The sequence below is a fragment of the Protobothrops mucrosquamatus genome, unplaced genomic scaffold (genome assembly GCF_001527695.2).
Source record: "Protobothrops mucrosquamatus isolate PMUCROS unplaced genomic scaffold, P.Mucros_1.0 scaffold49, whole genome shotgun sequence".
NCBI classification, from domain to species: domain Eukaryota; kingdom Metazoa; phylum Chordata; class Lepidosauria; order Squamata; family Viperidae; genus Protobothrops; species Protobothrops mucrosquamatus.
The window spans coordinates 733,418-758,218 of record NW_015386431.1 but is presented as its reverse complement, the minus strand read 5'-3'; the positions used below and the strand labels follow the sequence as shown (position 1 = coordinate 758,218).

At 35.9% G+C, this 24,801-nt stretch overlaps 1 protein-coding gene across 1 annotated transcript in view; it reads right to left on the bottom strand.

Moving 5' to 3' along the window:
- Positions 1 to 24,801, bottom strand: part of ZFC3H1 (zinc finger C3H1-type containing) — a 46,139-nt gene that overhangs the window by 18,246 nt on the left and 3,092 nt on the right. The window contains exons 2-20 of the mRNA XM_015811792.1: positions 23,207 to 23,620; positions 21,154 to 21,200; positions 20,697 to 20,895; positions 20,357 to 20,583; positions 17,778 to 17,901; positions 14,397 to 14,494; positions 13,247 to 13,450; positions 10,289 to 10,453; positions 9,845 to 9,982; positions 8,868 to 8,986; positions 8,415 to 8,561; positions 6,507 to 6,681; positions 6,236 to 6,367; positions 4,746 to 5,294; positions 4,407 to 4,516; positions 3,311 to 3,442; positions 1,617 to 1,738; positions 476 to 577; positions 244 to 360 (exon numbers count right to left, since the gene is read on the bottom strand). Of these exons, the coding sequence (XP_015667278.1) occupies positions 244 to 360; positions 476 to 577; positions 1,617 to 1,738; positions 3,311 to 3,442; positions 4,407 to 4,516; positions 4,746 to 5,294; positions 6,236 to 6,367; positions 6,507 to 6,681; positions 8,415 to 8,561; positions 8,868 to 8,986; positions 9,845 to 9,982; positions 10,289 to 10,453; positions 13,247 to 13,450; positions 14,397 to 14,494; positions 17,778 to 17,901; positions 20,357 to 20,583; positions 20,697 to 20,895; positions 21,154 to 21,200; positions 23,207 to 23,620 (3,321 nt within the window). The remainder of the gene's footprint in view (positions 1 to 243; positions 361 to 475; positions 578 to 1,616; positions 1,739 to 3,310; positions 3,443 to 4,406; positions 4,517 to 4,745; positions 5,295 to 6,235; positions 6,368 to 6,506; positions 6,682 to 8,414; positions 8,562 to 8,867; positions 8,987 to 9,844; positions 9,983 to 10,288; positions 10,454 to 13,246; positions 13,451 to 14,396; positions 14,495 to 17,777; positions 17,902 to 20,356; positions 20,584 to 20,696; positions 20,896 to 21,153; positions 21,201 to 23,206; positions 23,621 to 24,801) is intronic.

Here is a 24,801-nt window from a genome sequence, read left to right as displayed (position 1 = left end):
GCTGCTGAATAACTGTCATTAATACAAGGATTCTCCCAGAACTGAAGTAAACTGAGACATGTATTCTCTGCACCAAATTAGAATCAGCTATCTCTTGTTAAGACAAAGTTTTGATCTTCCAAGTTGCTTCTTACTTTAACATTCACATATAATTATGAGACAAATTTAAGTATAAGCCAAATAACTATGTGAAGCATAAAAAATTTTCTAAATAATTTTTGGATTGCTGTTTTCTGTTATTACCATATTTAATGGGGCCAGAAGATAATTCCTCTTCATTGCTACTATCACTGTCTGGTGTTTTTTTCAAGTACTTTACCCTCCATTTCCTTTCATCTTTCCAGGTTGTATATGGAGGGGCTGTCAGTGAAAAGAGAAAGAAGAAAGTTTTGAAAAACAATGGGTTTTTAAAAGAAACTCCTCATGCAAAATGCATTTAAAACACCTATCCATTGACATTGTAAAAGTTACTTACTATGGCCCTTGCTTTCATTGACATTGCTAACTAGAAGAACAGCAATTTGATCCATTGCCATGCGATCTTTATTTACCCCAAACAGCTTTTCTATGTATTTTTCTGAAATGAAATGACAATATAGAAGTTTTACACTACAATCAAAAATTTACAAATCACACACCTAGGAAGAAATCCACAAAAAATAAATTGGTGAAACTTATTACAATGAAAACAATGCAAGCAAATCTTTTATAAATTTAATCTTTAACACAGTCACATTATTAAATAACATCTTACATGAAACTACACTGTGTGCACAATTATAAGGCAAGTTGTATTTTTGAGGATGAATATTATTAGTGAACAACTACTGTACACTGCTCTCAGTCAATTGAAAATGTTAATAAACCTCAAACCTGAATATTTAAGAAAATAAAAATGAGGTTTTGGTTTTCTTAAGAGAGTATGTATGCACAACTATTGGGCAACTATTAGTATTCAGAATTATTATGCAACTAAATGAAAAACAAAAAAATTCCCATCTCACTCATTTATGTTCATCTGTTAAAGTGAGAATAAACAAACTCAAAATTTACAAATAAATATTTCTGACATTTCACAAAAAAAATCAGTGACCAATATAGCCACCCTTCTTTCCAATAAAAGTCATAAGCCTTCAATTCATGGAATCTGTTAGTTTCTTGATCTGTTGACAATCAACGTTTTGTGCATCTGTAACCACTGCCTCCAAGACACTCTTCAGAGAGGTGTACTGTTTTCCTTCACCGTAAATCTACCATTTTAGAAGGGCCACAAGTTCTCAATAGGGTTTAGGTCAGGTGAGGAAGGGGGCCATGTCATTATTCTTTCATCTTTTTTACTGGCTAGCCATGCAGTGCAGTACTTCGATGCATGAATGGAGCATTGTCATGCATAAAAATCATGGTCTCCTTGAATGATGATATGGTCAAAATACTCACTTGCCTAATAATTGTTCACAGTATGTGCTTTATATTTTCATGAATCTTAGTACAAAGTAAACTGGAAGCATTAGAAAGCAATTTGTTTTTTACACGTAAAGCAAAAAATGTTGTGATCAGATTTAACAAGTAACATTACAGAACTGAAAAGCTTTATTGATATACCAATAAGCACATACCTGTTGCGGTACTTATCTCTTCATCAGTGCTTTTATCTGAACAGCCTATCAAACCTAAATTGTATGAAATGACATCCTCAAATAGTTGTCTCCTGCTAAGAGTGCAGTCTTTCATGTGTTGCCTAGAAGTAAAGAATATACTTTTTACAAAATGTAAGAAAAAGTTGTAACACAGTATCACAATACATGAAAATTTATTTTAATTAACAGTTGAAACTAAGCTATCAGAAGTTAAGAACAAAGCTATCTAACAGTGCCCTTTTCTCATAAAGGACACATATTTACATTAACCTTCCTTTGGAATACTCAGCTATATTAATCTATTGTGAGGCATTCAACATTTAAAAATGCCATTCTGATAGGATTTTTTACAGCCAGATGGGTTTTTTTTTTTACAATCCAGCTGTATGGATTACCTTAATAAGCCAAAATTAAATCCAGTGAACAAAACAGATTTTAACACATAAAACACAAATTCTGCAATAAAATGAGCAGTAATAATTCTCAATTTACTCCATCACAAACCAAATGTAACTTTTAGTATAGTTTGGTACAGTTTAGTAAAAAATATAGTATAGGTAATTTTCAACTTACAATCATTCATTTAGTGACCATTCTAAGTTATAATGCAACTGAGAAAAGTGACTTGCAACCATTCCTTGCCCTTACAACCATCACAGCATCCCCGTGGTCACATGATCAAAGTTCACTGCTTGGCAAGTGGCATATATTTACAATGGTTGAAGTGCCCCAGGGTCATGTGATTGCTATTTGTGACCTTCCCAACCAGCTTCCAACAAGCAAAATCAATGAGAAGCCAGATCACTTAATGATCTCATGGTTCACTTAATAACTGCAGTGATTTGCTTAACAACCATGGCAAAAAAGCTGTAAAATGGGGCATGACTTACTTAACAACCAGGTTGTTTAGCAACAGAAATTCTGGTATTGTGGTGGTAAGTCAAGGACTACCTGTATAACCTTTTTCTCTACAAGACTTCTTATGCTCAATCAATTTTCTATAAAAGCTGTTTCAAATACACACATATGAATATGAGAGTAATTTATACAGTATTTTGTTACTGTTTAAACATTACAAGCCTGGAGAGTTGTATTGTGGATGAATTTGAAATCTTGGCTATTTCTCTTCTCTTTATATAAATCATATTTTATTTATTGATTACTTTTATATACTATCCATCAAGTAACTCTTGATAGCTTAGATTAAAAAATTAAAAGCTGCAATATAAAACATTGAAATAAAAAATATTATTATTAAATTTAACAAAATAACTAAGGAAAGAGCAATATACAACAGGATGGAGGCAGAATCTTCTCTTAATTCACTAACCACCCCCAATATTGAATGCCCTGATTGTGACCCCAGTTCATTTATATATATTATATATACCTCCTGTATGTATGTGTGTCTATGTATTTGGATGGATGGATGGATAAATAGATAGATAGACAGTAGATCTTTTAAGTATGAATGTACATTCTTCAAGTTAATTTTACAGGCACAAAAAAAACAAGCATATTTTAAGAATATGTCACCATATTTTAATAATTCTTAAAACTGCTTATGCTGTTTTTGTTTTGAGAACCTGCTTAAACCAATGACAAATTCATTCAACTCTTCAGACAATAATCTGCAATACAAATCACTTAATTTAAGATACAAAAGAACTCACCACTGGCAATCGTCGTCATTGCACGTGCCTGTTAAATCAAAACGGCAAAAACACTGTTTGGGTTCAATCTTATTGCTGTAGGATACTGAGCTGAGGTAAAGTTTTTCTTTTGTTCTAAAATAAGGACTAAACCTAAAAAACATAAGTAAAATCAAATACTCATAATCAAGAAAATAATTTTCAAAGCAAAAATGGAAAAGGTACTAAATTGTATTCAAATTAAAGATAACTGTAGTCATAGCCAGATACCCAAAATATCATTTGTTATTCAGTCCAAAAGGAAGACCAATTGTTCTTGTGCACAAGAACCTGTTAACACAGAACCTGTTAGCTGGGATTACAACCATTACCAAGGAGTTCAGCATCTCTGTAGGTCTCAACTTTTGAAAGTGCATTCTTTCCACCTTGCCGTCTTTCCACCTTAGGACAGTAGGTATTTTAAATAAATACAGGTAGTCCTTCACTTATCATCAATTGCTTAGCTACCATTTGAAGTTACATCAGAGCCCCCAATTGGGTACCAAGTTCCAATAGCTGCTCCTCCCCACCACTAGGTAACCATATTTTGTGCGTTTGGAAACTGGCCCACATTTATAGCTGTTTGTAGCATCCTGCAGTCAAATGACCATGATTTATGGTTTGGTTTTGTTGCAGAAAAAAAGTATTTACTTCCATTCTGATTTTCAGTAAAAACTCCCAATAGTGAACAATGAGTCTGCTTCCCGATCATGGCATTTACTTCACAATCATGGTGTTTGCTTTATGATTGCTGCATTTGCTTTTCAAGCACTGCAAAAAAATAGTCATAAAATAGGGTTGGTCATGTGATGAGCCACTTTATGACAGTAATTGACAGGTTCCATCACGGCTGCAAGTTGAGGACTACCTGTACTTTTCTCTCTAATCCTTCCCCAATACCTCTAATAGTGCAGTTAAGTTACATTTTTCCAGAACAACCCAGTTGCTTCTAAGACAACACATATTTTACACCTACTTTGACAATAGGACATTTTCTGATTACATTAGACATTCCCATCTATGTTCTAAAACAGTATCCCATTGATGGCAAACAACTTTAACAACTCCATGTTCATACCTGTAAGATTTAAAAACAAGAAGAGGACTATGATATGGTCCAAATGGGCATGGCTTTCCTTCGGTTTGTTTATTTGGAGTTGTGAATTGGTCTATATCTACTGTTATTTCCTAGGAAAGAGAGTATATGTGAGTATATATTGAAACACTATATGAAGGTCCACACCATAGTAACTAAAAATGTAATGCATTGGAGCTAAGACTAGAGTCTTCCTATTTTTTTCAAGGAGAACAGAAATCAAGTAAGACAAGCTAATGAATAGTAGCCTAACTCCTATTTTAAGAATTATTAACTGTAAGCTGAAGCCATCAATTTTCTATTATTTAATATACAACTTACTTGACCACAAGCATTTTCTTCATTAGAAATCATGAATGGTGCATTTTTTTCCAAGACTTCTTTCAAGCCATCAGCTTTCACATAAAGATTTTTCAGTTCATCAATATTCAGACCCAAAAATAACTCTGGTCGTTCTAATGTCTTTTTAGAAAGTTTATTTGCAGCTTCTTGCTTGGGAGTGTCCACATGCTTAAAATTAGGTTTAGTAAAAGAATTTGATTCTCTGAAAGACCTTCTTCGCTCTCTACTACAATTGGACAAAATTTCATCATCAAAACAATTCTCTTCAATATCCAAGCTCAATTTGTCTTGTGTAAGATCATGAAGGGAAGGCTGAGGTAGTGCAAATTCAGATTCTTCTTCTACAGAAGGGACAATAGTTAACCGATCCTTACTCTGGTGTGCATGGGCCTCTTTTAGTTGCTGAATTTTCAGAGCATACTCATGCTGCAATTGTTGCAGCCTTTTTTTCTCCTGTGCAATCAACTCTGCAGAATGTTTCTTTGGGCTTGATGAAGGTGATTTCTCGAGTTTCAATGTTTTGTTTGGCTGCAAAGAAGCAGAGATCTCTCACACCAACTCAATTATTGGCAAGATAAATTAGAAACACAATATTTGAATAACTTCATCATTACAATTTTTAGGGAGAATTTATATGTTCAGCAGAAAAGTGCAACATTATGGCATATTTAGAAAGGTTCAACCAACCATTCTACAATAAGTATATCTACAATGATCCACAGTTTACTGATTACAAGTGCTCATACAAGTGCCTCTTCACCCCAGTCATATGAGAAAGATCTTGTAGTTAGCTTGGGCCAGTCAGGTTTTCAGAACATGTACCAAATGGCTAGCAAGCACAGACCCAAGTCTCCATTTCTCTCATTATACTATGAAGATGTTGGAGGAAACGTAAAAATGAGGAGAGGGGAAAAATTAGCATTTTGCTTACTACAAACCTTCAACATTCATGGACTTACTACAACTTCTTTTCTTTTTCTTTCCATCTATCCTGGCAGGAACGGCAGGCAATACTTTTTGGGCTCTGTTATCTGCTGTATTCTGAGCACCAAACAGTTCTGTTCCTGCTAATTACTGGGCTGTATTGGGTCTGGAACATGTTTTGATACCAGATGCATCCCCTCAGGTTTTGTCTCAGTCCCAAGGATAGTAGTAGCAGGGGGGAGATGTAGCCATGTGTATTTTTAAGACATATTATAGAGATAGAGGCAATAAACTGAAAAATAAGCTCAAATCCTCCTTAAAAATTAAGAAAAAGTTGAATGGTTCCTGGGATCACACTAGCCAATATTCAAATTGCAACATTCCTTTCAGTTTTTCACTTACATCTAAAATTTATGGGTATTTTTCTAATAAGTATATTTGTAAATTAATTTTCAATCTGTTTCATCTTGTTTTCTGACTTCCAGCCTAGAACAGTAATGACTATTTCAGAACAATAATTCTTAAATTTTGAAAAACAAACTTACTCCAAAATGGCTATGTTCAACTTTTCGTTTTCCGATTTCTTTGCTAGCCAGGGCTTTGGCTCGAGCAAGCTCTTCTCCATATTTTAATGCCAATGCTTTCTTAACTGTTACTCGTTGCTGTACTCTGTGAATCTGAAGCAATTAAACATTCTTCAACAAATTCTATATTCCAACCAAAATTTTTAAATTAAATTTTAAAGTCTCTTAAACACATCTAATAAGATGAACAACTCTTTAAAATATTGCTACATGGCCTTCTTCACATACTTACGTGTTCTTGAAGTTTTTTTAAAAATATCTTATTAGCATTTAGCACTTTTTCCGTTGCTTGCAGCTGCTCATTAAGTTTAGCAATTTTGCTTTCAGCAAGACGAACAGATTCTTTCTTCTTTGCCTCTTGCTGCAGAAGATGTTTTAACACAGATTCATCCTTCATCAAGAGAAGTCTAAAGAGAAAAGTTACATTCTATATAAAAGCTCTGTAATATCAGAACCACTATCAAAAGCAGATGAAATTTACCATATATTCATGATTTTTTGTTACATTTTCTTTCAATTAACAGACTATGGTTAACAACAGAATAATATTATAAAACAATAAATTAAGGAGGAAAATCTGTGAAAACTATAAAGAATTGGTACATTGAGATATTGCAATCAAATAATGGTTTTATTTATTTAAATTTATTGGCCACCCAACTTCAAAATCAACACTGCAATCTAAAATTTGTATCTAAGTTAGCAAAAGTTGATCGTGAAAAGATATACAAATCTATAGCACTGAGCTTTACATACATTTACTATATATGTACTGCAATTCCCACCAAATGGGCTAGTGTATTTTTAGTGGGGAAAAAGGGAGTATCGCAACAAATATTTTTTTAATAATGCAAGTATAAACTCCAACACAAAATATATAATCCAAAAAAATATATGTGGAGCGGGATGAAACTCTAACTCTTTATCATATCCTATTTAGCAGAAAATTGTGTTATGGGAAAGAACTCTCAAAATGTGTTTACATAATTGCTCAGCTTTTCAACACTTAAGTTATATTAATAAATTAATAATACAGATCATAAAGTATCAAACATATTTAGGGTCAAACAGTATTTAAAGTGAAGCATCCAAAATTTAGTGAACAGTACATATGTGTACGGAACTGTTGCATGAAAAAGTATTGCCGTTTTTAAAATTCAAATATTCATTATTATAACAATACAAATAGTTCCAAAAAGCCATTAAAGCAGCTGTTGGAAGTTGGAATATTCAGTTTCTCATAAATTGTTAAGAGTCACATATTTTCCAGTTTAAAAATAACAAAAACACACAAGCAGAAAGTGCACTGATAACAACTATATAAACAAACTTATTCCAAAGGTTGCAGTAAACTTAACTCCTTTCTCATTAGAGAGATACATGTAGTTAGCAGTAACACTTTGAGCAGATGGGATTTTACAGAGTATTACTCATGTATAGATTTCCATCTGAGTAGACTATCAGACCATTCACTCCAGCTGCACTGCTCTTCCTCCTTTCCATTAGGAATCTCATCAGCTGGGGTTATGAAACCAATTTCTGTTAGTAAAACTTCATTTTTCTTTTCCTGTTTTTTCCTTGCTCTTAAGTAAGTCTTGTAAAAAGACCAGCAAAGGCCGGCTGGTCCAATGAATTAAGGAAGAAAGAACCTTCTAACTTCCTAACATTTGCCATTGGATCAGCCTCCAAAGAAGACATTCCAGAGTCTTCTTTTTAATTTAGAGGAATAAAGAAAAAGGCACAGGAAGATTTTTCATCCATTTTGTTACTGGAATACTCAGTCAAAACTTAGGGGTTGTCTGTGAGTCCTACCAGTCTCCACCTCTACAATCCCAATAAATATCAGGCAGAGCTAATTAGGATGAAAAATATATGAAAGTCTCAAACTGCAAGATAAATTTAAAAGAATGTATTTAGATTAACCAGAAACAAGTTATGAACATCTGCTCATGAGCACTTATAGACATTATAGAGACAACTTGGTCTAGTGGTTACGGCATCAGGCTAGAAAGTGGGAGACTGAGTACAAATCCTGCCTTAGCCATGAAAGCCAGCTGGGTGACACACACACACACACACACTCTCTCTCTCTCACTCTCTCTCTCATCCATAGAGATGACATCACAGTGAAAAGACTTACTTGTGTTTTTTGAGTTTTGCCTCTGCATCTGTAACTTGCTTTGTTACCATGGCTATCCTACCAACTCCATCAATTTCAACATCAGAGTTTACTGGAGATGAACTTGTCTTCAAAGGTTCAGCTATTATCAAGCGTTGCTTCTCCCGACTAAAAAGATTTGAAAACCATTTTTTAAAATGTTTCAAATTACAGAAATTCAGAAATCACAAAAAAATCACAGAAAATAGAACAATCTCTGAAAAATAAGCCAATCCCAATTAAATTAAGCTAAAATGACCAAATGAATCTGTTCAAACAAAAAGGGCAATAACTCAGAGATTATTTTAAACAATAATTTGTTTTCTTATTCGTTACAGCATGTATTTATTTATTAAACTTATATGCTACCCATCTCACCAGAGGCAACTCTAGATAGTTTACAGACATATAGTATCATACAGTATATTAATATACCTGGCAATCTCTTCTTTTAGAAGTCTATACTCCATTTTTTTATCTTCTGGTAATGCCTCAGGGGTTCTTACAGGATTATTTTCTTTTTCTGACTTTAAAGGTGCTTTGGGTTTCGATGCCTGCAACAAAAAGACCCAATAAAGGAACCTTAGTATAGTATTAGAAGTTCAGAAGAAAAGTTAATTTGAATTCATTTTTATATGGTATAGCTTTTTCAGGTCTATATACAGTATTTCCCTTCAGCCGTACTTCCTGGGAATTCTAGTTGTTATACTTCCAACACATATTGAGATTACTTGTGAATGTGGATTTAGAAGACAAGAGGACAGCAAAATAGCCCTAATACTGAGGAAGGGGTCAATAATATTTCAGGGCTCCTTTCCAAAAATACGTTCTGGAAAATTTTGAATGCTTCATTTGTCTCCTACTATGCCAAATCTTTTTGCAGCATATGCCATTCTAGGAACGGTCCAATTCCAAAACTGCCTGTTTCAACCAGATCATCTCTAGAACACCTCAGAGATCTTCAAGTTTGTAAGATACAATTCTGAAAATTGCTCAACTGCAAATATGGTCCAGAAGAAAATGAAAGTTCTATTTCCTGATCAAGGAATTTTCATATTCCCAGTAAGGAATCATAAAAACCAGCCATCTATCATAATCTACAACACAGAACAATGAAAGCAAGTAGTAAAACACAAGAAAAAGTAAATACATGAAAAGGACCAATTTTGGCTTTTAAAATACTTTTTAAAATTTAATGCTTATCAAAAAACAGAAGCAGACTTGATAGTGACTCTTCTGTGGAAGATTCTGAAATTGCTTGCTCTACTTACAGACTCAGAAGAAGAGCTATTTTACAAGATTTTTTTAAAATAAAAGTTATCTTACAATGAAAGACAGACACAGAGAGTAAAAATGTTTTTTTCAAAAAAATCAAAAACATATGACATAGATGCCAGCACTCATCCATTTACCTCCACAGTTCTTCTAGCTTCTTTGATCATAGATTCCAGACCTCCAAATTCATTACTAGTAGAATTAGGTTGTTCTGCATCTGATTCACTGTCATCTGAATCATTCAGGGTAACAACAACTGACTTGTGTTTTGGAAGCTGTAGAAATAAAATTATCAGTCAAAGAATATAATCATTTTGACTGAAGATACAAGCAAAATCTAGTATTAATTTTTAATGTACACTGAACTTCAATTTATTAGAGAAGAGCATGTTAACTATTAGCTTTTTTTACAGTAATGTTGACTTTACTTCTTACTGTACACAAATCTGAAATCAGCATTTCCTCAGCTTCCTTATATTATCAATTGAAGGCAGAAAAAACAAAATATTCAATTTTAGCCATTTTCATCATATGACAATGTATAAGACACTTTATGAAGAAATTTAAAAATGTTTTATTACCGTAATAACAGTTCGGGGGGGTCTTGGTACTCTAATAATTTTCGTGTTCTTTATACGAGGTTGACATACAGTATTAATACTGACTGCTGAAAGATTGCTTCTTGGCACAGAATGAGAATTATTGGGAAAAGGTGGAGAAGGTGGACTGTTATTATTTGAGTTTTCCTAAAAAAAAAAAAAAATACAAATTATTGAAATATTGTATTAAAACTATTGTTAAGGTTATATATTTAAATCAATAAACTATACAAGCACATTATGAGTTTCTCCATGTATCAATAAGGGTAAAGTACGGTATAATTATTTAAAAGTAGGAAACTTATAAACCTTTCATTACCCATTAACTTTGATAATGTCTGCCATTTGACTAAAATCAAATAATCACCCAAATCCCCCACAATATTATTCAATCCTGCTAGATCCAATATAACGTCTTTTCAAACAAATAGGCATCCGATTCAACAAATAAAGTGCTATTTTTCAAAAGCACTTTATGGGATTCAGGGACATACAAAAATTGTATTTATCTTATAGGCTTTAAGTGATGAGCAAAAAAAATCTGTTTTACAAAAATAAGCCCTGAACTCTTTGAAGAGATAAGGCTTCTTTCTCATACCACCCAAAATCAGCATGTGATCACACAACATATTCATTGCAGTCAATGTAGGAACAGTAGCAACATGTCCAATACCAGAAGAGCCCCTTCTGTTTTTAAAGCCCTCAACTACTACTGTGTTTCCCCGAAAATAAGACCTGGTCTTATATTTTTTTGCCTTCCAAAAAAGGAACTGGCCTTATTTTCACATACAGGAGGCAGAGAGCATGAGGGCCGACGTGAGTGGGAGCGCTGTTACCACCAGCCCCACCCTCTCTGTCCCACCATCTGCTGGTGCCACAGCCATGAAGTGAGGTGAAGCAGGTGGTGTGGGGGTAGAGCTGCTTCCCTCCGCCTGCCAGACACCTGCCAAAGCTGCACAAGGTAAAAGCCAAAAGCAGCCAGGGGCAGCCCCACTCCTGCCTTGCACAGCTGGTATGAGAGCTGCAGCGCCTGCCAGGGCCCAAAGAGCATGGGGCTGCCCCTGACCCTGGCTGCAGCACCCGAAGAGCGCTGGGCTAAGCCTGTAGCCCAGAGCCTGCAGCACCGAGTAGGTGTCCAGGCTGGCGCTCAGCAGCCGGAAGGCGGAGGCACAGGTAGCACGGTTCCACCAGCAGCCACTGGCGAAGGGGCTCTGGTAGGCTGCCGGTGGGGGTGCTCCGGAGGTTGAACGGAAGATCTGGGCTGACTCGCCCCACGCCAGGCAGGAGCAGCCCAGCAGGGCGGCCCAGAGCAGTGCGGCCAGAAGGGCAAAGAGCCCCTGCGAGGCCAGAAGTAGCACGGGTAGCCACTCAGTGGCCACACAGCACCGACCGTGACCGAGAAATGTCCCAACAACATTAGAGCCAGCAGGCAGGGCGGGCAGAGACCGGGATGTGCCAAAAGCTTGGCTGCGGGTGCCGCGAGAACAGTAACAGAACTACGAACAGAGCCGAGGTCAGGCAGGGCAGGTCGTGCAGAAACTGCATGGCCAGTGCAGGGAGCCACTCCTGTCGCTGCCTGTTGGCCTAGCTGAAGAGCAGCCCAGTCCAGATGCCAATGGCTCCCAATAGCAGTAGGTGCAGCAGGCCCAGCAGCCTGGCCTTGGGGTTTGACAGGTGGCAGCGGTAGCTTCTGAAATCAATCTGGGGAAGAACAGATGGCTAAGAAGGCACTTTCTTCCCTTTCAGCCCCTTCTTTAGTCTCTTAAAAAGCCGAGCGGCAATTGCTCGGGAAGAAGGTAAAAGGGGGGGGGGGCAAAGAAATCTTTCTCGCCCCATAGGCGCTTCCAATGTCAGCTGGCCAAGCCCACCCCCATTTGGCTGACGATTGTACCATAGCTGGGGCTTATTTTTAGCTAGGGTTTATATTAGGTCCTCCCCAAAAAATCAAGCTAGGGCTTACTTTCGGGGTAGGTCTTATTTTCAGCAAAACACAGTAGAAATGCACTGGATTTTCTAACAATTTAAAAAAAATAGAAGGTATTTTTCGTACATTGTAAAATCTGCAAAGTAACCACAATGATTATCCCATTCCCACAGATTTCTTTCCAGGACGGACAATACTAGCTGAATTTCATTCTTGTTAGTCCTTAAAGTGCCCTTTGTGCTCTCTGAGCTTGGCTGTTTCTTTCAGATGTTTCATTACCGAAACTAGGTACCATCATCAATGCTCGACTAACATTTCTTCTTCCTAGCTAGTCTAGCGCTGGTGATATTACCTAGTTTGGGTAATAAAATGTCTGCAAGAAAACAACCAAGTTCAGAGAGCACCAAGGACCCCTCATTTCAACCCTGAGCTACAAATATTCTCCTTTATTGGTAATCTTTATCCATAGATACATTGTTATACCAACCAATTTGATTCTAAAGCTCCCAATTTGATTCTACTAGGGTTTATAGCAGAGTTCTTTTAAATCCTTAGTAAATAGCTGAAGTGTAGAAGATTCTTTAAAATTCAAAATAACTCATCATCATCTTAATAATAATAATAATAATAGTGGTAAAGTTGGAAGGGACCTTGGAGGTCATCTAGTCCAACCCTTTGCTCAGGCAGGAAACTCTATACCATTTCGGACAAATGGCTGTCCAGTTTCTTCTTAAAAACTTCCAGTGTTGGCGCATTCCCCGCTTCTGGAGGCAGGTTGTTCCACTGGTTAATTGTTCTAACTGTCAGGAAGTTTCTCCTTAGTTCTAGGTTGCTTCTCTCTTTGGTTAGTTTCCACCCGTTGCTTCTTGTCCTGCCTTCAGGTGCTTTGGAAATCTTATCTGATTTCTATCATACATCCTACTTTTCCCAAAACAAAACAAAATAGCGAAACACATTCTAAATCAAAATATACTAGGGCTGCCATCTAGTGGCTGTTTTAAAAACCTATTAAATACCTCTGGTTTGAAAGCTCGTTTGTTGGCTAAAGATTTAAGTAGCTCTTCTCGTAGTAACATTTCTTCTTCCTCTTCCTCATCTGCAAACGGAGGTTTTGGGGGCTGTTCGGGTTCTTCAGGTGGAAGAGGAGGAAGAGGTGGTGGAGGTTCCAGAGAGACAGTAGAAATACCCTCCATGTACAATTGGCTAATTGGTGGTAGAGTCTAAAACAAATTTAAAGAAAAAAATACATGTTATTTCTACTCAAGATTCTCCAGTACTATGTTCTTGTCAGCTCGCAGATGAATTGCTTTAAGACATCTACATGGGGGTTGCCTTGGAAGATTCAGTAATTGCCCTATCCATTAAGTAGGGATAGTAGAGCTAGGGGTGCTATACTCGTTATCAATTTGCTTCTGGTTCCCTATAAAAATGGTGATCCCCTTTAAGGTTACACAGTTTGGCACCCAAATATTCTCAAGAGTGCACTGTGTGGTTTCCAAGGTAGAACAAGTATTCCCACCTTGCATTAAGTGAAAGATCCCTTCAATCGTTGCTGCCTTTACACTTTGAAACATATTACTTCCAAGATAAGGAATGCAGCTAATTTTTTTACCTTCAAAGACGATGATGAAAGACTTCAGCATAAAGCCATTTTATAGTAGCTATGTTTTTCAATTTGTTTTGTTTCAACTATAAGACAATTTGAGTCCCTGAAGTAGTTGGTCTAAAAATATCTTGTGTATAAAGAAATAAGGGGAGGGGGAATTATATTGCCAAAAGTCTGCCATTTTCTTATAGAATTTTAGCAATGTGATCTTGAAGTGTTAGAAAGTTGCAAACTAAATGCTGATTACTCAGCATATGAGAATACAAAATCAATGTCAAATAATTATTAGTTACATAGTTTTATCAAGCTTTTCTAGCACAACTTGTTATTGTACAATACTGATGATTAGTAGTGCTTTCAAGCGAGGAGAGAACAGAAAAGCTATTTTAGAACTCCTATTATAATGGGTACTTTAAAAGAGAATTCCCAAGATGGCCAAAATGAACATACCAATGCAAAAAATGATACACAAAGAACTTCCATACGTGCATGTAGGAGGCATAAAAAATTGAATTTCCAGGTTTTTCTACTTCAAAAATTTCATCTTGTTTATCACTTACTGAAATCTGTGGTGTAACGGATAGTGAGATTTGTTGAATAGGAGGAGGAAAATATCCAGCAGGACATTCAAAATAAGGAGGCTGTACTGGAGAAGATGCTAGAAAATATTTATTAGAAAAAACTATTGTTACTACAAACTATCATTTATTTAAGGGAATAACTTTATAGCAGAGATCCCCAACCCCCGGTCTAAGGCCTGGAACCAGGCCACGCAAGTGGCGGGCGAGTGTGCGAAGCTCCATTTGCGCAAGCAGTAGGTGCACATGAAACCATCCCCTCTTCCCCTTCTGCCACCAGTCCACGGAGCTGGAAAGGTTGGGGACCACTGCTTTACAGTACTTACTCTAGTCATATACTTTAAATCATGCCATGATGGAGTAAAGAAAATTATAACTATCCAATATAAATGTCACAATTTTAATTCTAAGCTTATCTCATTCATTAATTGAAAAAGATTAAAAATACCAGGATTCAATTAAGAATTATTTTTACATGTGCATTATTCAGCTTCATGCTGTAATTCTTCAGTTACATTTCCAAGAGGATGAGTGAGAGAAAAAAAAATCTGTCTGTCTGTCTATCTATCTGCACAAACCAAGCAAAAAGAAATTCTAAAAATGAATCTTAAATCTGTTCTATAACAACACTATAATATAGTGGAGGATCCTTCACAAATGGGGGGCTGGGACTACTTTTTTCCTGCCAATGAAGAGCTGATTTTGTTGCCAAAGATGGCTCTCTGACAGCCCTTGCTCCCTAGATTGAAATGGTAGCAACTAGGAAAGACCCCAGATGACTCTCAGACGACCATACTACTTACCTGCAAAGAGAAACTTGGTTGGCTACAATTCACTATAAGAACAGCCAGAGAATCAGGTCTCCACCTTTTCCTATCAGCTGTTTGGATTTTTAAGGATGTCTTCCTTTTAACATATCACTTTTTGAATTTGGTTTTGCTTTTGACCTACATTTTGAATGTTAAACATCTGGTTGAATGCTGAACTATCCTTTACCCCATGCTGTATTATAATGTAATTTTTAAATTTTTTTCTTAGGTTTTTTGGGAGTAATAAAACACTTTCATTTTCATTTCATGGCAGTTGATGGCCCGAAGGTTTCTTTTTTCATAATGAAAGTGCTTTGATTTACGATGGACTGTTATAGTAAGGAATTTGTATTTCACTAGCTTTTACAAGAACTTTGCTGTATTGCTGTATTTATTTCTGAATATTTCTCTGATTCTTTTCTTTCCCCTCAAAGAGACAAGGAACTTTTCCCCTTGTTTCTTTTATTCACTTTCTGCTATGGGAAAAATTATCTCAATCTTTCCTGTGGTCAGCTTGTTGTGTAACAGACTGTTCTTGAGAGGAATTCTCTGTTTTTTTGGACTACATTAAAAATGAAAATGAAAACATTAAAAGCTTCCTTGGAAGCCTTCAGGAAAATTGCTTAATTTACAAGCTTTCTTTAGATAAAAACCTTAATAAAGCAATAACAATTATATATTAACCTGAAAAAGACATTATATAGACAACAGCAGAATCAGATTTGCAATTGGATGGATTGGCCGAGAGCGTGGCTTGGCCTGCTAAACCTCATTTCACTGTATCAGACAGAACTTCAGCACACAGCATACACCAGGCTGAAGAGGAGCCCTCCTGTAAACCAATCACCAAACTGGGCAGACCCTCCAATAAGCCAAAAACCAATGTGCAGTGCTCCCTTCTCCTTTCAGGGTGGGGTGTGTTCTGCTGCTGAGAAAGTAAACGAGCAAAACATTTGCAGTGTAGCGAACCTGCATGGCAACTGAAACTCACCCAGCTGCTGCCTCAAAGCCATGTTTGTAGACCCTCCGCAAGAAAACAGTCCTGGAGAAGAACAACCGACGAGAAAGCAAGCCTACCCCTCGAAGGTGGAAATAGGTAAATGAGGAGGTGGTAATCGAAGGGAGTGAGGTTAGGATTGCATGCTGGGAAGGCAGGAAGAGAACTGAATAACTGAGGTTTTGAAGTGTGGAAAGCTTAGGCCATGCTGAAGGAAAAGGGGAGCGATCCCTGAATTAGATCCGCTAATATTCTAGTCAACAGAACAGTGTAAAAGCTGAAACCACATTCACTGGTCCCCTCGAACTAAGTGGCTTTAGTGCGGTAACAGTATCTTCTATCTCGTTTGTACCATGCAAAACTCTGTAGTTCCTGTGCTTCCCTCCCCGCCTCTGCCTGCTGCTGGTGTCGCCACAGGGCGTAGCAAGGCAGGTGGTGAGGCAGGAGTGGTGCCATGCCGCAGCCCGTTTTCCAACCTGGTCTTCCAGCGAGCCTGCCACTCGCCGCCTCACCCATGATGGCCCTGCCTCCCCCCGCTTCTGCCTCAGCCTGCTGCTTGGAGGGCAAAAAAATAAGACATCCCCCCAAAATAAGCCCTAATGGGTCTTTTGAACCAAAAAAAAAATTAAGACCCAGGCTTATTTTTGGAGAAACACGGTTTGTGTATTTTTATGCACTTATTTTTATTTTTGTCCTGTTTAGTTCTTGGTTGTTTTTTGTGAGTTTGTATTTTAACTTTTGAATAAAATATTTTACAATATTTAAAATAACTCCACAATATAGTTTATGGCATAATTTAAACAAAACTGATTGGAAGGAATAAAACTGAGGGATTGAAAGAGGAAGATATACATGCAAGCAGTGCCACAGAAAAATAGTATCTGAATACATCACTCAAACTAAGAAGCTATTTTCAGAATAAAACTGCCCATGAATATACTGAATAGCATTGTTATATATGTTAATACATATCATCTACAACAAACAGAGAAAAAAACAATGGAAAAAATAAAACTGCCAACAAAGATCAAACAGAATAGGTGAAGATGAATGGAGAGGCTGGAACCTTGAATGAAAATACTTTTTATTGCATTTACTGCATAGGCTTCATCAATATATTCTTATATAAACCCTTCAGGGTAAGTTAAGCTAAGGAAATGCTTTTTTTTTCCAAATCTGTGTATCAAATTATATTGCCTGTTAAATAGTACATGGGGTTCAGAACACTTGTTATTTATTAGAAAAAAAAGAAAAAGACCTATGGTTTATTTTTACCAACCAATCAAAATGTGATACAATAGTAGCATTATAGCATTTTTTTTTACCTTGGCTTGACATTCCTTAACCTATTTTCTTATCTTATTCATAATTTTTGTGTTTTGCATGCCACTTGGTGAAAATGCAAAATTGTTGAGGCATTCCTTTTTTAATTTAAATCAACAAAAGATTTCAGTAGTATTGCATGCAGGAACTAATAATAATTAGTTACATATAGGATGCAAATATAAAAATGGCATTATTAGGAATATAGCATAATCAGCAAAAATTAGTACTTACCAGGTGAGTTAGTTTCACTTTCTGTGTCCATAGCAACTTCATCATAATTGTCATACTGATAAATTCCTCCTGCACTCTCAGTAGATTGCTTATCTAGGGACCTTCTCAAATCTTTATCTGAAGACTAGACAAAGTATATTTATTAATTATATATGAACTTCAAACAATCAAATACATTTTTGCCTTCTTGACTGCTAATAAAACAAATTGTTTTCAGCAAAAAAGGCTATAATGGTGCTATGCAAATTGGTTTTCTTTTCATACTTTTGCTTACAACTCTCATAAGACCTACTTATAATGGCAGGAATTAGGGATTATAGATACCATAGGCCAAAACTTCTGAAGGCAATTATATTGCCAAATAACTTTGTATAGGTAGTCCTCACTTAACAACCATAACAGAGCCCAGAATTACTGTTGGAAATTACAGGCATTAAATGAGATGCTCACATGAACATTTTGCTGAATGACTACAATCCAAGCTCTCCCAGTTGTGTTCTTTAAGCAGACAGAACAAAAGAGCTGTTTGCCCTCCTTTGGCAAACAGGTTTTGCTCCGTGCATGGAAAGAAACTCTTTCCCGGGGCAAATGAACGAGGCTTGGATCTTTGGTTTAGCCTGTCAAACACTGCAGTCGTTCTCTTCCCCTCATGTGCAGGACTCAGCTAGATTTTAAGAGTGAACGAGCTGCCTGTGAGATTCAACACCATACAGGGCAGAGCTCTATGCCAAACAGCTCATGACTATGATTTGCAATTGCTGTATTCCCTTAATGACTACATGGTTTGCTTAAGAACCATGGTGACTTGCTTTGTGACCATTGTAAAAATGGTTGTAAAATTGAATTAGGTCACATGGTGACCCAGTTAATAATTACCCCAGCATATGATCAAACCTCTGAGCACAATTTTGTTCTAAATTGAAGACTATTTGTAATTCATGTCCTAGAAATAAGCAGCTTTCTGCATAACCTCAACCACTCCCTTGTTCTCTGCCAATCACTGCTTCTCCAGGCCAAGCTACGTCTAGTACATCTACTTTTGTTTCATGCATTGGTAGGGCAAGTGAGTGGCCCCTCTCTCCTACCTCTCTTCTATCAAGTGCCTCTGCAGAAGTACACACTGCTTCTCTCTTTTTAACAGAATTATGACCCCACTAATGCCATGAAAAACTGTTAAGAGTAGATAATTCAAAAGGCCTTTTGTATCTTGAAGACAAAGCCATGATTGTTAAAAGTCAGCATAGCTTTGCCAAAAAATTAACATGTGAGATACATATTGTGTCCTTTAATAAAGTAACAACCTTAGTGAACAAAGAATACTTTGAAAATAATCTACCTCATTTTTAGTAATAATTTACCTCAGTTTCTGACAAGTTTCTGCATGACATTCTCATGACCAGCTGTTAAAGTGAAATATGGTACGGTAGATTCAATACTGGGTCGCTAACCATACTGGCAGCATTAATGACTTTATATTGTTGGAGAGAACTAACTAATGGAGTTCTTCAAGGATATGTCCATATTATTCATTGATCTGAATAATGGGATTGATAGACTGCTTATGAAATGTGCAGAAGAGGCATATTTCATGAGATTGGGGTGAACTCCTGCACTGACCCCAGTAAACAAAGATTGGATCACAAAGATCCAAAACACTATGTATACATACTACATACATATACAATATGAATAAAAGCAGATTTAGAATAAATCTAGAAACAGGTGATCCTAACTTTGAATTCCATCCAGTGAATGCTTTTATGCTCTACAGTACTAAAATATGAAATATGCTGATGTGTTATATACTTAGGATGTATTTCTTCAGAAGAAAATGCTGTTCTTATAAAAACACTAACACTATTTTTAGTAATAAATTTAATGCTTGGCAATGTTATTTACAGCAAAGCAATACACCAACTTAAAATTTTGGTGCATAAACATTTACAATGTTATCAATCTGAATCAGCATTCCCCCAAGATTCATGAACTTCACACTGACCTTATTCAAAAAAATTGTTGAAACAAGGACTTAATCATACGTCATTTGGATGGTTACAGTCCTCAAGCATGTTCCTGTTACTAAGGTATATGCTAAGTCTTCTGTATTAATCTTTTGTTAATTTCTGGATTTTTTTTCATTGTTAACCTTGTATGCCTTCCAGAATCATTTTGAATGGGGCGTTGTTATAAATCTAATCAATTAATTTTATCACCTACATCTCAAAATGAAAGAGATAAATTTCTGTCTATCATGGCTACTACATGATATTCCCTATTTCTAATTTTCTTTTATCATTTTGGCAGCCATCAGACTACATGTTTCTAGAAAATGTATGAATAAAAAAGTATTTTAGCATCAATGGGATAGAGATCTGAGCCAATTAATGATATATGGCCTACAAAAGTATGTATGTATGTATGTATGTATATATGTGTGTGTGTGTGTGTATATATATATATATATATATATATATATATATATATGGTATACAATACATAAATAGCAATATTTTACGTGATATACCCAACAATCATTTGTGTGCTGTATTCCTTACAAAAGGTAGCATGTAAGTAAATACCTTGCTTTTTGACCTCATCTTTCCACCAACCAGCTTCATGAACCTATTATACTGTTCTTCTTGATTTGAGAGATCACGGATTTTTCTAATTTCCTCTTCCCTTTTTCTTCTTTCTTCCTCTTCATCCTGTTTCCATTGTTCTTCCTCCTTCTGACGTCTTTCTTGTTCCTTTTGCTGCTGTAATTTTTTCCATACCTTTGTCTGCTGTTTTCTTAGAGCCTGCTTAGCTTTAAAAGAAAATTACTTAACTATACTTTAATTTCTCCAAAAAACTCCCCATAGAAAATCTACCAAGAATGTAGCTTGTGAAAACCACCATTTACTAGATTAATTTATTTACCTGCAGTACTTGGCTTTTTGGCAGAATGAGATTTTGTACTGATTTTGCCTCTTTGCTGTATGGTTTTTCCCTTTGTTAGTTTTTCTTTGCTTTCTTTCATTACTTGCTGCTCTTTCTGCTGCCACTTTTTACTAGCAGACTGAAGAGCTAGTAGTCTTAGCTGTAACTCTGATACTTCTTGTTCTTCATCCAACAGTTTCTATTATAGGAATAAAATAATAAATAAGCACTTTAATCCTTCATCCAATTCTAATATCAAAATATTTTCACTGACAAGATAAACTCATTAAGACAGGTTATAGCGCCAGAGATTTTTTTTCTAACTTGGAACTTTGAAACATTTGTTAGGAATCATCCCCATTAAACTCAGCTGTATTTAGTTTCAAATTAAGATATACTGCAAATCTATGTTTTGCTTAAAGCTTGATTTTAGTGGTGAAAGCAATATATATTTTACCTTCTCTACTGCTGCATCAGAAGTGTCAAGCTTTTGTTCTTTTTCATCTGTTTGAAAAAGAGAACAATATTTTTCTAAGTATATTGACAATATCATTCAAACAATCTGATTTTAAAATGTAGAAAAAAGCATGGTAAGGCGACTGGAAGCTAAATCCTACAAAGAAAAAGGGAATTTGGTACATTTAGCTTAAATAAGAGAAGGTTAAGGGGAGACATGATAGTAGTCTTCTGATACAAGAGGGGATTCCACAGGAAAGTTTGAGTAGTGGTACATTTATTCTCTCTAGCACCTGAGGGGAAGATAAGAACTAATGGGTGAAAGCTTTACAGAGACATCTGCACTTGAAATGAGGATTTTCCTGACTGTGAGAGCTATTAAGCAACAGTACAGCCTACTTTCTGAAGGTGGAGGTTTTCTATCACAGGTGGTTTTCAAGAAAAGACCAGACAGCAATTTGTCTGAAATTCCTGCATTCGGCAGGCATTGGATTACAAGACCACCTTCAAGAGTTATGATGGCAGAATGCAGAGTGGAGTATGGGACAATGGGGTGACAGGGCAGAAAGTGCAGGGCAGCCAATAGGGCAGGGAGAGGAGAGATAGGCATGGGGGGAGTTGAAGCAGAAGTGAGCATGACAGGGGAGGAGAAGTGTGAGGTCTTGACCTAACAACAGTGTGGTAGTGGCTTAATAATCACAACTGGGACTAGCAACATTGCTATCACTGAGCGGTGCAGTCATGTGATGATTTGCATAATGACCACATTTATTATTTATTTATTTATTTATTAATTAAATTTCTACCCCGCCCTTCTCCCACTTCTCACTTAGCGATGAAAATTTTGGTCCCAATTAGGATCATTAAATGAGGACTACCCATATCTCCTAATTAATTCTTCAGTAACTTCTGGGAGCCAACTTCAAATTTAAAAAATAATAGAATAGTAAAAAGAGTTCAGGAGGAAGGCTTCTAGCTCCTTTTCATCAGAAAGCAACCCAATAGATAGTCCTTGACTTACAACCACAGTTGGGGCCAGAATTTTTGTTGCTATGCAATTCAATCATTAAGGAAGTTATCCTTGATTTTAAGATCCTTTTTTGCCACAGTCATTAAGCAAATTTGGCTTCCCCCATAGACTATTTGTTGGAAGACCTCTGGGAAAATTGTAAATGCCAATTACATCATCCCGAGATGATGTAATTTTCATATATACCCATTGTCAAGCACTCGAATTTTGATCATGACACTGAGGTGACACTGCGATAGTCATAAATGCCAGAACTGGTTATAAGTAACTCTTTTGAGCACTGTCATAACAGTTATTAAATGAATCATCCTAAGTTGAGGACTTCCTGTTTTTTCAATGTAGCCAATTAAACCTCATTCTACTAACCATGGCTAAAAATTGTAATGATGTTCAAAATATATATGCCTAGATGACAAAGAAATATGTCTGATAAACAAAGCTTCATCTGAGTTGCAGGCTTTCCAATGGCAAAGTGGTAGAAAAATTGGTTACTACCAACACAATAGAACAATCAGGAAAAACTGCTGTATTCTCTTTCAATATATACTACCAATAAAATGATGATTGTATATAATGAATAAACGATGTTAAGGAATGTGGAAAAAGAAAGTTTCATGGTATACATATAACACATAAATCTAGTTAATTTTAACCTTTACTATTGTTTTTATGACTTGAACTATGCAAACCCAGCCAATTGGCTTAATTCAGTAAATCAAAGTTAAAATAACCCATACTTAGTTTGTTATGTGAATGAAGCCTACATCAAAGAAACTTTTAATCTGTAAGTTCTATGACTCGTATTTAATATATTTTACTTCAACTATTGGCTTTTTAAAAATTGATAGCTTAATTCCAATAACCAGAAAATATAAATAATCTTAATAAATCAAAATGTTTCTAAGCATTATTTCTAGTAAAATTTAAACTTTATTTTTTCATTGAGAAACATTTTTAAAATGAAATTTAATTTCAAAAAGGTTGCATATAATCAGAACGTGTTTTGTTGTTTTTAAAAAATTACCTTCATTGGTATCCAGGTCATTTTTCTGTGAATGTTCTTTTATTCCATCTTTTGCTTTTTTCAACTTGCTCCTCTCAGCTAGTGTGGGCAGTTTTTGCCTAAGAGGTTTCAGTTCAAATGCCTGAAAAGTTAATACTTTATTCTCCTCAGGAGACACTTCATTTGCAGCATCTTTTGTAATACTGACATTCTCAATTGTTATTCGATCCTCTGGACTGGCCACTTCACTATTGCTTTGTTGAGCATTGTCTTCTTTATTATTCAGAGCCAGTTTCTCATCTTTATTAATACATTCAAGTTCTAGTTGAATCTGTTTGTATTTCAACAAAAGGTCCTCAAAACTCTCTTCAACTGAGTTATCATTTTTAGAAGAATAGTTCTGCTTGCGAGATGGGGACTTTCCAAATGTTTTGGCTGATTCATTAATTAAAGAATTTATCTAGGATACATTTATTGATACCATTATAATGAAGATATGCAAATATTGAAGTGCAATGTTCAGTATTAAGAGATTTTATTGCATGCTCACACCATTATATATTCTAAAATATTTTCATAATAAAGAAAACATATTGTGCTGTAATAAATTCAGATTTATTCACCATCAATAAAATTTTGAATGGCTTGTCATTACACCTGCTTCCTCTCTGGCACTTTAGATATATCCCCGAGTTATTGCCACAATCAAGCTTGATCATTTCTCATCTGAAATATGTCTAGCTTCAGTACACATCACAAGAGATATTTTCTTGAAGTCTGCTAGGAATTTGGGCAAGTAATCAGATCTAAAAAGTACTAATGGACATAGTGTCAAGATATGGGGCTGCAAAATAATTCTGCCACACAATCCAAATTTATCTCACACAAAAACAACTTATTCTATTGTGTGTAAATTTTCTATATATGCAATCTTTCATATTTTATTTCATTTGCCAAGTCAAACGTAGGTCTTGATATTGGTAGATATTGTCTATTCACTTTCAATTCTGAAGTTAATTCTACTTCTTAATGGCTCACATTTACACTTTTCAGTGGTTTTTCTTATATTTAATTACAAAGCATCCTAAACTATATGTTAGAAGAACTGAAGAACTATAAATCAGAAGATGTTATACAGAAGTAATTGAATTGATAAAAATTGGAAGCTTCAAACTTACAAGAAAGTCTGACTTAGCTATTTGATAATTAAGATAAATATGTGTAAGTTCTTCAATATTTGTCTTATTAAAATACTATTTATTGTGAAAGTTTTTATCTATTTGTATCCTGCCTTATTTTTACAAATAACTCAAGGTGGCGAACATAGCCAACACACCTTCCTCCTCCTACTTTCCTCACATCAATCCTGTGAGGCGAGTCAGGCTGAGAATGTGACTTGTCCAAATACACCCAGCTAGCGCGGGCGGTGTTGGGAGGGACTCGTCGCTCCCATATAACACCGCTTTTGCGTGAGCTGCACTGGCTGCCGGTAGCCTTCCGGGTGCGCTTCAAGGTGCTGGTTACCACATTTAAAGCGCTCCATGGCATCGGACCTGGGTATCTCCGAGACCGTCTGCTGCCGCAGATTACCTCCCATCGACCGGTACGCTCCCACA